The sequence below is a fragment of the Heterodontus francisci genome, chromosome 30 (genome assembly GCF_036365525.1).
Source record: "Heterodontus francisci isolate sHetFra1 chromosome 30, sHetFra1.hap1, whole genome shotgun sequence".
NCBI lineage: Eukaryota > Metazoa > Chordata > Chondrichthyes > Heterodontiformes > Heterodontidae > Heterodontus > Heterodontus francisci.
Window position 1 is genome coordinate 48,822,762 of NC_090400.1, and position 14,153 is coordinate 48,836,914.

Genomic DNA, 14,153 nt, shown 5'->3' on the forward strand with positions numbered 1-14,153 from the left:
GATTGCGGAAACATTTCTGGTCTTCAAAGTATAGCAAGATTAGAAAGTTTACAATAGTTAAACTAGGATCATTGCAACAGCTGGAAATAAAGTAAAAATTGAAAATAGTGGAAATCACAGATGTGTCATCGGAAAACACCAGGTTACTATTTCAGGTGGCAAACGCTTCAAAATTGATGAACAAATTATATTTCAAGTTTTTTTTAAAATTCCAGATTTCTACCATAACCTCTCTTTTCATTGCTACCTTTTATTCAATTTAAGTGCATGTCTTAAGAGTCCTTTCCTCAGAAGACAAGTGCCTTTGAACATCAGGTCAGACTCTGCGTAGACCATTCATGACTGACCTCACTCTGCCTTTTTTCACATCTTTTGAATAAACCAATATTCTGTAAATTTTTGTAGTTCTGAATATAGCATTTATAGAAATCCCAATTTCACGGAGGGAAAGCTACTACGACAGATTAACAACATGGAGTACTCAGAATAAAATTTGTAGGTGGGCTGTAGTTTTTATTTACTGGAAGCAAAGGTTATTTGATCTTTATACATGACGCATCAGTTAGACAGGGACAGGACACACTAGCATCAAAATGAATAGATTTTAACTTGCTCTAAAATAATGATATTTTCTACTTTTAGCCATCAAGTAACTTCAATCAATGGAAAAATTATTCTAAAGCAAAAAGACAAGGGAGGCGGAGAGTGATCAACCCATATCTTCTTTTTCAATGCTGACATCCTGAAGACTCTCTCCACACTCCCTAACACATCTGTAGAGTCTTGCTTTTATTGTAGGAAGGAAGCTCATACACATCCCAGAGATATAAACAAATTCATAACCACTGACCTCCAAGGGAAGAACATGCTGCAGACTCTGCCAACCTGAACAGCAGGACTAGAATCCAAAGTCAGTCTCATTCCTCATTAACAAACACACTACCCTGTTAAAAAGCTGCACAATTCCAGGGTCAACATTTGACCAGTGATGTAAAAGCATCAATATGGTCCAAGGCACTTGAAAACAATGGATTTAGCAAAAAAAATCTCACACGAGGAGGAAAAAAACACAGCAGTTTTGTATGCATTTTAATAGTCTTTACCAATTGGTACATTAAGATTTTAATATGCAGAAAACATGAATAAATCTTGTTTTACACAGTTTGATAGCAACAAATCTTACTGTAAAACACACAGCAGTATATACATTCCTTAACTGATTGCTTGTACTGTGTCAATAGCTCAATTATCTTCTCAGTCCTGGTACTTATAATTGCACCCTTTGCTTCTGCTTGTAAAATTACTTCTTGCCATAGTGTCAGTGATGAGTACAACGTCTACTTGGAGGTTCACTACTGGTCTTCAGGTACACCTTAGGAACACTGAGGGAAAAGGCAGGACTAGAAAGCAGCCAATCACATGATACAGTGGGAATGGCAAAGGTCAATTAACAGCCAGTAAAATAGCTGACAAAACAGAGTCTGATGGGTTAAAAATGGCTCCAGTGGGAATGGCCATTTAAGAAGAGTTTGAACCAGGCAATTCACAAAAAGAGGAAGAGGCAAATAGGAGAAGCAGGGTACTGACAGTAGACTGGGCTTGGTGTGTCTATAACCAAGCTTTCAAAACTACAGTGCTCCATAGCCCCTTACACTTGCTAGCTACTAGGTTTGTTTAGTGCCTTGGACATAGCATTGGTCACACTATACACGCACTGAAGAAAGCAGGACGGTTTTTTGTTGTTTTAAAGTGCAAGATGCTATACAAGTTTTCTTTTCAACTTCAACAAAGGCCAAATCGTACTAGATGGTTTCAACCAATATATATTGAAGCGGTTTCTATTAAAGTCACCTACAATTTGGAATGGGGCACATGGGTAGTTAAGGGCTCATTTCTGGAATGTGTAATGGGTTTAAAAACAATTTGGTTCACAACTTTCAGTTAGCAAGTGAATGTACAGTTTACTCCATTTAAGAGCAGCTTCCTCATTAAAACAATTGTTTCCTATGTACAAATTTTTGGATTAAAAAATGGAAAGGCAAAAGCAGTTTTGGTCAAGACAGTGGATTTTATTATTGAAAAATTCTATGTGCTCTTAAAAGGAATGAACTGTACTCCACATCTAAGGCTGCTTTAATGATGTTATCGATTATTCTGAAAACAAATGTGAAGGTAGCTGTTTTAGGCATTGAGTTTAATCACCTGTTCAGAAAATATTTTTCAACACTCTTTAAATAAGCTAAAATAGTTGCAAACACTTCAAAGCTGAGCTACCACAACTACTGCTTCAACTTCCTCACAGCACCACGAGCTTTAATACCGTACCACTAAATCATAATTTTTGATACATGTGCTAGCATTCCCTAGTTGCAGAATATCCAACAGGAGTGCCATTGTCAGTCAAGTATGCAAATTTTGACAGAAAAGTGCTTTCAACAAAAATTAACAGTAAAAACACCGAAAAGTGACTGGATATTTCTGACTAACAGTTGCAGTGTGATAAGCTGCCTGAACTTTACTTGGTTGATTGGACTTCGCTTTCATTGTAAGGCTTCAGGAGAGGCAGCGACTGTAATAGGCATTTACTGCATATTAAGGGTGCATGCAAGATTACATTTTGAGTTCTGAAAGCAGTGAAACCGCTTTTGAATGAAGCTTGGAAACTTAAAGAATTGTGTAAATTGACCGTGTATTTTTCAGTAGGGGAGGAAAGGGAAGGGAAAGAGAAATGGGAAATGAGAAATGGCTTGTTTATTTAACAAGCAACTTTATTACAATATCTAATCTGGAATGCAGTCACATCAAATACAACTGCCAGAGTCAAAATCCATTTGCCAGAAGAAATACCAGCAAGCAAACTTTATAAGATGTTTAGACATGAAATACTACTTTTCAATTCACTAAATGTTTATGGTGAGACTAAATGTGGAATACGTAGAATAACCTGAGCTGTAATAGAAGGCATGGAAGTGCTGACAAAATGAATTTTTGGTGTATCAATTCCCATAGGATTATAGCATCTCTTGCAGTTAACAGTTGCTACTGTCCAAATCACCAGGTTTTAGATTTTTTTTTAAACCAAATTTTTCCAGGCAGCACAATTTATATTAGATATGGAAACACTATCAGTAGCAGACTGGATTCTAGTTATCATATGCTTGCAGTTAGTTGCTTGACAAAGGCTTTGCATTAGAATTGCTGCTAACGTGTGATATCTTTGCTGCACCAGTGTATTGCAGATTTTAGGAAAGAGCGAGTCACAAGTATAAGGTCAGAATATAAGCATAATATACAAAATGAACAGTGCAGCTCTCGTCAAGGCCAACTTCATTAGAATTTTGATTGGCAACTGGGAACTTAACCCTATGCAGCCATAAATTAACATTTTGCATTCATTACTCAAGGTTTAAAATATTACATGTGATGCACTGCATGTAATTTACAGCAGCCACTGTGAATTACCCACTAATGAGCACATTGTTCTTCCCAGAATTGATGTTCTGTTTACAGATTCACAACATTGGAATAATCTGGCTGTTTTACTGTTACTGATATTGAACTCAGAAGTTACAATGGCAGGCGGCCACAGAATTCACAAAACATCACTGCACACTCTCCAGAACGAACAAGAAATTGCATTGATTGGACACGACAAAGCAGAACTTGACGCAATTCCTAGAGCTGATGTGACATTTTAAGTTGCAAGTTATTCCTCCTTCGATACTGGTTCCTTCATAAGCTATATATCACTTTTCTTCCAGGTGAAAAGTTTTCAACCAAAGGCATTTTACATATGTACCAAGGAGAAGAGTGAGGGAGGGCTGTTGACTATGTGCAAAGAAGATCAGAGAAGTCAAAAATAGACATGTTTCCAAAATAATTTCAAGGACAATCTTTAAACTGGATTACTGGCTTAAAGTCAAGATTTAAAAAAAAAAGCATGGTGCACATTTCACTACAACAAAAAAGCACAAAGGGCTTTTTAATGACTCATTATTCTAAAGCACCATTTGAACTGATAGATGCTGCTCATAGCCTTCAACAAAGCATATTTTACACCACTCTGTCCTAGAAATTAAATTTTCTTAAATATTTTAAGTTGTAGAGTACATCCTTCATAAAATAAGTGACCCCTGCTTCAAGCAGGATGTGCTGATGGGATTAGGCACAAGGTTTTCATATGTTTTAAATAAAAGAACAGCTATTAAAACAAATGGCACGAGTTGCTACAAAATCTCTCCAGCACGTTTTTTTCTCTAGACATTTACAAAAAAATGTTCAGTTTAAAATGACTGAGTATCTTAGTTAAAAGTGTTGCATATTTAGTGGCTTTTTCATAGTATGAATAATTGTCACTAAAATATCTTTCTAAAACATATGAACGCAATGTGTCTATTATGGGAAATGGTGCTACAAAGCTCATCATTAGAAGCATCTTTTTTAAATTAAGCTAAGTATCCACTTCAATTTTCAGTTTTAAGGTTAATGTACTGTCCAACCAAATCTAACCAGTTAACAGTGTGCACTAAAACAAACTCATCAGTGCTCAGATGCAGTACTGTTTGAAGTGGTTTTTGCTTAATGCAATCCTTAGATAGTACACACCCCAGACAGTACTTTTTGATTCTCAGTACAGTTACAATGTAACCATAACACAGTTATCTTTGCAGGGGTCAAATGTTTGAATCAGTTATCCTCAGCAATCACCAATTAGACCTTGTATTTGATCATTGTTACTGCATCTCAAGGTTGGGTGAAAGTGACACGTAGGCTTAAAAAGATAAATAGTCTCATTTATTACATATTGTGAAAGCCAACTTTGAAATATAATTACTTGTGAATGTTAATCCCAGCCTGAGTGGGAGATCTAACAATGGTCTTCAGAATACATCCATTGCAATTTGAGTTCACTGGATTCTTGGCTGTAATCACTTATAAGGGGTTAACAGATTGGTTGCTAATTTATGGATAATACACCTACACACTCCTCAAATGAACCCTAGTACCACACAAAGTGATTTAAGGATTACAGAATTAGCACGTTTTGTGCTTTAGACTACAATGACGATGAAAATAAAGACCATTTCTGATAGCTGTCAATTTAATTTCAGAGTCATATTTAGTGCCCTAATTATCCAATCAACTTCTGCTTTCCAGGTCTAGTATGACCAATGCTAGCCCTTGTTCTTTACCTATGGTACTTCTAGACAACGTATGTAATTTACAGTATACAATTCGGATTCACCATGCATGAATACTTTTGTGTAACATTTAATAGCTCAATCTACATCCAGAATAATTTACATGAAAGGACAATAGTTATTAAACAGAGCTCGATGGGTAACCATGGTAACTGAGTGCATCCGGAAGGGTGGGGTTTTGGGTGGTTAGGAAGGAGAAAGGAGGGGAAGGAGAAAAAAAACAGATGATCATTTCTATCAGCGACACTCCCAGACCTTTACCGTTTGATCTACGCTTCCAGTGACAACAAATGGACCCGTCTTGTGGAAATCTGTAGAAGAAAATGAGGATTAGAAACAAAAGACAAAAAAGGCAGTTCATTTGTCACAGACATCAAAACTATTCAAAAGCTATCTTCCAAATGAAGCTGACACTTAAGGACATGAGTTATACCAAATGCGTGTTTCTTAATTCATGAAACACAGCTGAAGGTTCAAGGGCTACAGCGCAGGTCGGTACAGGAGTTGAAAAGAATATAACAGATGCGTTAAAACAGAGATGTAGCGATTAGGTTATGCCAAGCTGGAACTCCATACTATCGTGTTCCATCATTTTGAGATCACTGGAAAGAATGATAGTAAGAAAAGGTGTGATGGGTCTCAAGTTCAACTGCAGCGTGGAGGATGAATGTGCAACATGGCATATTTGGAACTCAGGAATAGAAAGGTTAGAGGAACAATAACCAGAGTAGTTCTAATAAAAGATAGCAAAGTTTCTATGGAGGTGGGTTACAAGACAAAAGCAAGAGAAGCATCACCCAAATGAACAAGATCTTCATCTTGAAGTGCACAAATTACTAGAGCACCTCCATGCAGAAATAGTTTAAGTTTCCAGACAGTTCTGGGCTTCATGCTCTTTTTTTACCAATTGTTGAGGAAAAAGGTACATTCCACAAAAGAGGAAATGAAATTTCTTAAAGGCAGCTTGAGGAATGGAAATGCGGGATATATGGGAGATAGGGAACCTAGTGATAACAAATGTAAAACTAAGGGCTCAGCCAAAAGTAAAAGATGGTAGATGTTGTTTGATCTGACACATGTTAAGAAACTGTTTCTTTGAAGAACTTAAACTTCAAATCACATTACTATGATGGGAAGGGGCATCAGGCACCCTGCTACACACCTCATAACAATTGATCAGAGCTACAAGAACTGGGACCTGGGATCACCTCCACCAAATTAGATCATGGCCCAAGGTGCTAAATTATGCAGCACAGAAGAAATTAATTCAAACCACTGCAATAGTGCCCCCCCACCACGACCTCAAAAAACTGCACATCTGTATAAACTATATATAGTGCTACGTAACACTACAGGTACATTTCAATAAATTTCATCTTTATAATGGAAACTTTCTTGGACATTTGTGAAATTCCAGCTATACACTCTTGAAATTTATTTTAACTTTGAAATAAAAGCCTTCACACCAAACTGAAGTATATAAATAAATATATATATAAATTCTCTAATTTGACTGGGCCACCAGCACAAAACACACAAACTATACACAAAATTAATGGCTACAGTACAAAAATCTTCAGCAAAGTATAAATACAGCATAAATCCTCAACCACCCGTAATAAAATAAATATATTAATCGGAATAATTGGAGCAAAAAAGAGATTATGCTCTTGGCCAATTTATACATGGTCTCAACACTTATTACATTAAATGCCCTAAAAAGAATATGAATAAATTCAAACATTTGCAGACTTAAAGGTGCCCTAGGCAAACTAGATAATTTTATTTTGGGGCAAAGAATGGCAAGAAAAAAAGCTCTCAGTTGCTCGACTTCTAGAGTATCAATTTGGGGGTAAATTAGAGGTTGCTAAATAGCAACATGTTAGAGATCAACAAGGTCATCTGCAGTTAAATCAATTGAATTATATCAATTACCCTGTAGGCTTAAACAAATATTACACCTAATTGGATGCCAGAAATGAGAATATGGAACAACTGTTGTTTGTTATGCCAATGTTCTGGAATCCTCTTTTGGGTAGATACATTAAAACATGACACAAGATGAAAAGGCCATTCAGTCCCTCAAGCCTACTCTGCCATTCAATTAGATCAAGACTGCTTTGCAGCTCAACTAATTTTACCCATTTTTGCTCCATATTTTTTGATACACTTATATCAAAACCATCAGTCTTGAAAGCTCTCCAACTGTCTGAGCATCCATAGCCTCTCAAAGAAGCATGTCCTAGATTTCTCCTACTCTGTTTGAAAAGGTGCTTTCTGATTTTGCTCCTGAATGTCTGTGCTCTAATTTTAAGATCATAGAAGGTTTACAGCACAGAAAGAAGCCACTTGGCCCATCATGCCTGCGCTGGTTGAAAAACGAGCCACCCAGCCTAATCCCACCTTCCAGCATTTGGTCAATAGCCCTGCACATTACAGCACTTCAGGTGCTTATCCAGCCACCTTTTAAATGAGTTGAGGGTTTCTGCCTCAACTACCCTGTCAGGCAGTGAGGTCCAGACCCCCACCACCCTCTGGATGAATTTTGTTTTCCTCATTTCGCCTAGTCACTGAGCTCTTTAAGGTAAACAGGCCCTTTACATCCACTCTAAAGGTCTGCAAAGGAAACCCGACCGAGCCCGAATGCTGGATCCGGAAGTGCGACCCGACCCCGACACGTCGCGGGTCCTGTTGGCACAGGTCAGGTAGCAGGCCTTTACCCATGTACTGATGTAAAGGCCTGCTACATGACCCGAACCAGACGGGACCCGACATGTGTCGGGTTCAGGTTGGGTCAGGCATTCGGGCTCAGTCGCGTCTCCTTTGCAGACCTTTAACCCACTCTATCCAGGCCCCTCACAATTTTGTATATTTCAATCAAATTGCCCCTCAGCTTTCTCTTTTCCAAGGAGAACCCCAGCCTATCCAATCTTTCCTCATAGCTGCATTTTCCAGTCCTGCCAACATCCTCATAAATCTCCTCTGTACCCTATCTAGTGCAATTACATCCTTTCTGTAATGAGGTGACCAGAACTACACACAGTACTCAAGTTGTGGCCAAACCAATGAGTTATACAGTTTCAGCATAACCTTCCTGCTCTTATATTCTATATCTTGGTTAATAAAGAAAAGGATTCCATATGCCTTCTTAACCACCTTTTCGACTTGTCCTGATACCTTCAGGGATCTGTGGACATTCACTTCAAGGTCCTTCACTTCCTCTACACTTCTCAGTATTCTCCCATTAATCGTGTTTTCTTGTTTGATCTTCCCAAATGCATCACCTCACACTTCTCCGGGTTTATTTTCATTTGCCACTTTTCTGCCCACCCGACCAGTCCATCGGTATCTTCCTGCAGCCTACAGCTATTCTCCTCGCTATCAACCACACGGCCAATTTTTGTGTCGTCCGCAAACTTCTTGATCATGCCCCCTACATTTAGATCCAAATTGTTAATATATACCACAAAAAGGGGACCTAGTAGAGACCTGCAGAAGGCCCCAGGAAACCGCCTTCCAGTTGCAAAAACACCCGTCAACAATTACCCTTTGTTTCCTGCCACTGAGCCAATTTTGTATCCACTTTGCTGTATTTCCTTGGATCCCATGGGCTTTTTTTTTTTTAAACCAGTCTGCCATGTGGGATCTTGTCAAAAGCCTTGCTAAAATCCATGTAAAGCACATCAACTACATTACCCTCATCAATCTTCCTTGTTTCTTCAAAAATCTCTATCAAGTTAGTCAGAAAAGATCTTCCCTGAACAAATCCATGCTGACTATCATTGATTTAATCCATGCCCTTCTAAGTGACAGTTTATCCCGTCTCTCAGAACTAATTCCAATAATTTTCCCACTACAGAGGTTATACTGATTGGCCTATACTTATTCAGTCTATCCCTCACTCCCTTTTTAAACAAAGAGTCATAGAGTCAGAGTTATACAGCACAGAAACAGACCCTTCGGCCCAACACGTCTGTGCCGACCATCAAACACTCATCCAATCTAATTCCATTTTCTCGCACTTGGCCCGTAGCCTTGTATGCTATGGCATTTTAAGTGCTCATCTAAATGCTTCTTAAATGTTGAGGGTTCCTGCCTCTACCACCCCTTCAGGCAGTATGTTCCAGATTCCAACCAATCTCTGAATATTTTTTTCAACTCCCCTGCAAACCTCCTGCCCCTTACCTTAAATCTATGCCCCCTGGTTATTGACCCCTCCTCTAAGGGAAAAAGTTTCTTCCCATCTATCCCATCAATGCCCCTCAATTTTGTATACCTCAATCAGGGCCCCCCTCAGCCTTCTCCGCTCCAAGGAAAACAACTCCAGCCTATCCAGTCTCTTCATAGCTGAAATGCTCCAGCCCAGGCAACACCCTGGTGAATCTCCGCCACACCTTCTCCAGTGCAATCACATCCTTCCTATAATGTGATGACTAGAACTGTAAACTGTACTCCAGCTGTGGCCTAACCAGCGTTTTATACAGCTCTATCATAACCTCCCTGCTCTTATATTCTATGCCTTGGCTAATAAAGGCAAGTACCCCGTATGCCTTCCTAACCACCTCATCTACCTGCGCTGCTGCCTTCAGTGATCTATGGACAAGTAGGCCAGGGTCCCTCTGACCCTCTCTACTTCCTAGAGTCCTACCACCCATTGTATATTCCCTTGCCTTTTTAGTCCTCCCAAAATGCATCAGCTCACACTTCAGGATTAAATTCCATCTGCCACTGCTTCGTCCATTTTACCAGCCCATCTATATTGTCCTGCAATCTAAGGCTTTCCTCCTCACTATTCACAACACCCGTTTTAGTGTCATCTGCAAACTTACTGATCTTCTTCTTTCGGGCCTCCTTATCTCGAGAGACAATGGATACGCGCCTGGAGGTGGTCAGTGGTTTGTGAAGCAGCGCCTGGAGTGGCTATAAAGGCCAATTCTGGAGTAACAGGCTCTTCCACAGGTGCTGCAGAGAAATTTGTTTGTTGGGGCTGTTGCACAGTTGGCTCTCCCCTTGCGCCTCTGTCTTTTTTCCTGCCAACTACTAAGTCTCTTCGACTCGCCACAATTTAGCCCTGTCTTTATGGCTGCCCGCCAGCTCTGGCGAATGCTGGCAACTGACTCCCACGACTTGTGATCAATGTCACACGATTTCATGTCGCGTTTGCAGACGTCTTTATAACGGAGACATGGACGGCCGGTGGGTCTGATACCAGTGGCGAGCTCGCTGTACAATGTGTCTTTGGGGATCCTGCCATCTTCCATGCGGCTCACATGGCCAAGCCATCTCAAGCGCCGCTGACTCAGTAGTGTGTATAAGCTGGGGATGTTGGCCGCTTCAAGGACTTCTGTGTTGGAGATATAGTCCTGCCACCTGATGCCAAGTATTCTCCGAAGGCAGCGAAGATGGAATGAATTGAGACGTCGCTCTTGGCTGGCATACGTTGTCCAGGCCTCGCTGCCGTAGAGCAAGGTACTGAGGATCATACCTCCTATATTCATGTATAAATCATTAATGTACACTACAAACAGCAAGGGTCCCAGCACCAATCGCTGCGGTACACCACTGGTCACGGGCTTCCATTCACAAAAACAACCCTCGACCATCAATCACTCTCTGCCTCCTTCCACTAAGCCAATTTTGGATTCAATTTGCTACATTACTCTGGATCCCATGGGCTCTTACTTTCTGTACCAATCTCCCATGCAGGACCTCATCAAAAGCCTTGCTGAAGTCCACGTAGACTACATCAACTGCTTTACCCTCATCTACACATCTAGTCACCGTCTCAAAAAATTCAATTAAACTTGCGAGACACGATCTCCCCCTGACAAAGCTATGCTGACTATCCCTGATTAATCCCTGCGTCTCCAACTGGAGATCTGGGTGTACAGGTCCACAGGTCACTGAAAGTGGCAACGCAGGTGGATAAGGTAGTCAAGAAGTTAGCAGTCCTCCAAACCTCCGGCACCACACATGCATCCAGTGAGGACTAGAAAATGATGAACTGGAATGATAGAAAATTATGCTATTTCCCCTCTGGCTTCTTTTAATAGCCTGGGGTACATTTCATCTGGTCCTCATGATTTACCCACTTTCAAGGATGCTAATTCCATTAATACTTGTGCCCTCCCCATGTTTATCACATTCAATACTTCACGCCCCTCTTCATTGACTACAATATCTGCATTGCCCCCCTCTTTTGTGAAGACAGACGCAAAGTGTTCATTAAGAACCATATCAACATCTTCTGCCCCTGCACATAGGTTACCTTTTTGGTCTTTTATGGGTCCTACTCTTTCCTTAGTTATCCTCTTACTTTTAATGTATTGATAAAACATCTTTGGATTCACCATGATTTTGGTTGCCAATATTCGTTCACGCCCTCTTAGCTTTCCTAATTTCCTTTTTGATTTCACCCCTCCACTTTCTATACTCCTCTTCGCTTTCTGTAGTATTGAGTTGTGTGTTGGACATAAGCTTTGCTTTTCTGCCTCATCTTCCCTGTAAGCTTCTTGACACCCATGGGGCTCTAGAATTGGCCATCACATCCTTTTTCTCTGTGGGAACATGTTTACTCTGAAACCCTTGAATCTCTTCTTTAAATGCCTCCCACTGCCCTGACGCTGATTTACCTTGCAGTAGCTGTTTCCAGTCCACTTATGCCTACCTGTTATTAATTTCCACACTAGAGGAAATAGTTTCTCCATATCTACCCTATCAAATCCTTTTAACAACTTTCATTATATAGCACCTTTACATTAGTCAAACATCCCAAGGTACCTCACAGGAGCGTCAAATAAAATGAGACACGATGCAACATAAGGAGATATTAGGACAGGTGACCAAAAGCTTGGTCAAAGAGCTAGATTTTAAGAAGCAACTTAAAGGAGGAGTGAGAAGTAGAGAGGCAGTGTTTTAGGAAGGGATTTGCAGAGCATAGGATTTCGGCAGCTGAATGCATGACCGCCATTGGTGCCATGACGAAAATCAGAGATGCACAAGGAGGCCAGAACTGGAGGAGTGCAGAGATCTTGAAGGCTTGTAGGTCTAGTCGAGATTACTCAAATTTCAATATCCTAGGTTCAAGTATCATTGATGAATCTGAGATGTACCCCTTTCAATACCAGTATATCCTTAAGGTGTGTGCCCAAGACTGAATACAATATTCCAGAAACTGTCTGACCAAGGCCCTAGGCAACTGAAGCACAACTTGCTCTCCTTTGTATTCCAGCTCCGTCGAGATAAATGTCAACATTTCAGTGGCCTTTTTGACTGCTTTATGTACCAGCTTTCAATGTGAATTTGGACTCCTAAATCTCTATGCTTTTCTACAGTTACTCACCATTTCGAAAATAATCCATTTCATCTTTTTTGGGTCCAAAGTGGACGACCTCAATATACCACAATTTTCTCATACTCACGTATCTATGTTCCTTTGAAACTTTTTGCTCCCATTTTTACTACTTACTGTCCCTCCTGGCATCGGCTACAAACCTGAATATACTACTCACTGTTCCATCATCTAAGTCATCAGTAAATATGGTGAAAAGTTCAGGCTCCAGAACAGATCCCTGGGGAACATCACTCGTCACAGCCCACTTTTATCCCCACTGCTACGTAGCTAACTTTACCTATAGCATGTTGCAAAAGCTGAGTAACATAGAATAGAATCATAGAATGGTTACAGCACAGCAGGCCATTTGGCCCATCATGCCCATGCTGGCTCTCTGCAAGAGCAACTCAGCTAGTCCCACACCCCTGTCCTTTCCCTGTAGCCTGCATATTTTCTCTTTAGGCGCTTATCCAATTCCCTTTTGAAAGCTATGATTGAATCTGCCTCCACCACACTCAGGCAGTGCATTCCAGATCCTAACCACTCACTGCACAAAAAAATGTCACATTGCCATTCTGTCTTATACTGTTCATCTTAAATCTGTGTCCTCTGGTTCTCGACGCTTCCACCAATGGCAACAGTTTCTATCTACTCTGTCGATACCCATGATTTTTAACACCTCTATTAAAACTCCTCTTGACCTTATTTACTTTAAGGAGAACGACCCAAGCTTCGCTGAAGACACATTTTATATTACTGGTTTTGTGCAGTTTGGCTCCTGCAGTAAATAATTCTCTCCTATTAGAGCAAGGTAATCTCCTACTTGGAAATAGTAAAACTGAATTTGAAAATTGGCTTATAATGCTAGCAGTGAAAATATGCATTGGCAAAATCTTAAAATGTGTCTTAAAAGGCAATTGCTTGAAAGCAGTTCAGCACTACATTTAATATTTATTTGAATGATTAGCAGGTGCTTGTAAATCAGAAGACATTAACTGCTGGCTCCGCTATTTGTTTTAATCTTCGTATTAAACAGCGCATTGTACATTGTTGAATTTACCAATTCGCCATAAAGCTAGAAAAAATGCAAAAAATTCAAATTTAACATTTTACTGTTTGTAAGATGTAGAACATGAATGGATTATTGCAATAAACCCTTAAGCCTGAAATTACCGATGAGCAGACGGTTTTATATAATTAAAGCAATGAACGAGAGGCAGGGTTACCCAAGGGCATATTCAGAAAGCATATTTAAGCAACAAAAAATAGCTTATGAAACAATACCATTAAAATTGCTCATTAAGGGCGGCACAGTGGTTAGCACCGCAGCCTCACAGCTCCAGCGACCCGGGTTCAATTCGGGGTACTGCCTGTGTGGAGTTTGCAAGTTCTCCCTGTGTCTGCGTGGGTTTCCTCCGGGTGCTCCGGTTTCCTCCCACAGCCAAAAAGACTTGCAGGTTGATAGGTAAATTGGCCATTATAAATTGCCCCGAGTATAGGTAGGTGGTAGGGGAATATAGGGACAGGTGAGGATGTGGTTGGAATATGGGATTAGTGTAGGATTAGTATAAATGGGTGGTTAATGGTCGGCACAGACTTGGTGGACCGAAGGGCCTGCT

At 40.2% G+C, this 14,153-nt stretch overlaps 1 protein-coding gene across 1 annotated transcript in view; it reads right to left on the minus strand.

Moving 5' to 3' along the window:
• Positions 1-1,075: 1,075 nt before the first annotated feature.
• LOC137346753 (lissencephaly-1 homolog) overlaps positions 1,076-14,153 on the minus strand; it is a 119,882-nt gene continuing 106,804 nt past the window's right edge. Inside the window, exon 11 of the mRNA XM_068010534.1 lies at positions 1,076-5,512. Coding sequence (XP_067866635.1) covers positions 5,439-5,512 — 74 coding nt within the window. The 3' untranslated portion in view covers positions 1,076-5,438. The remainder of the gene's footprint in view (positions 5,513-14,153) is intronic.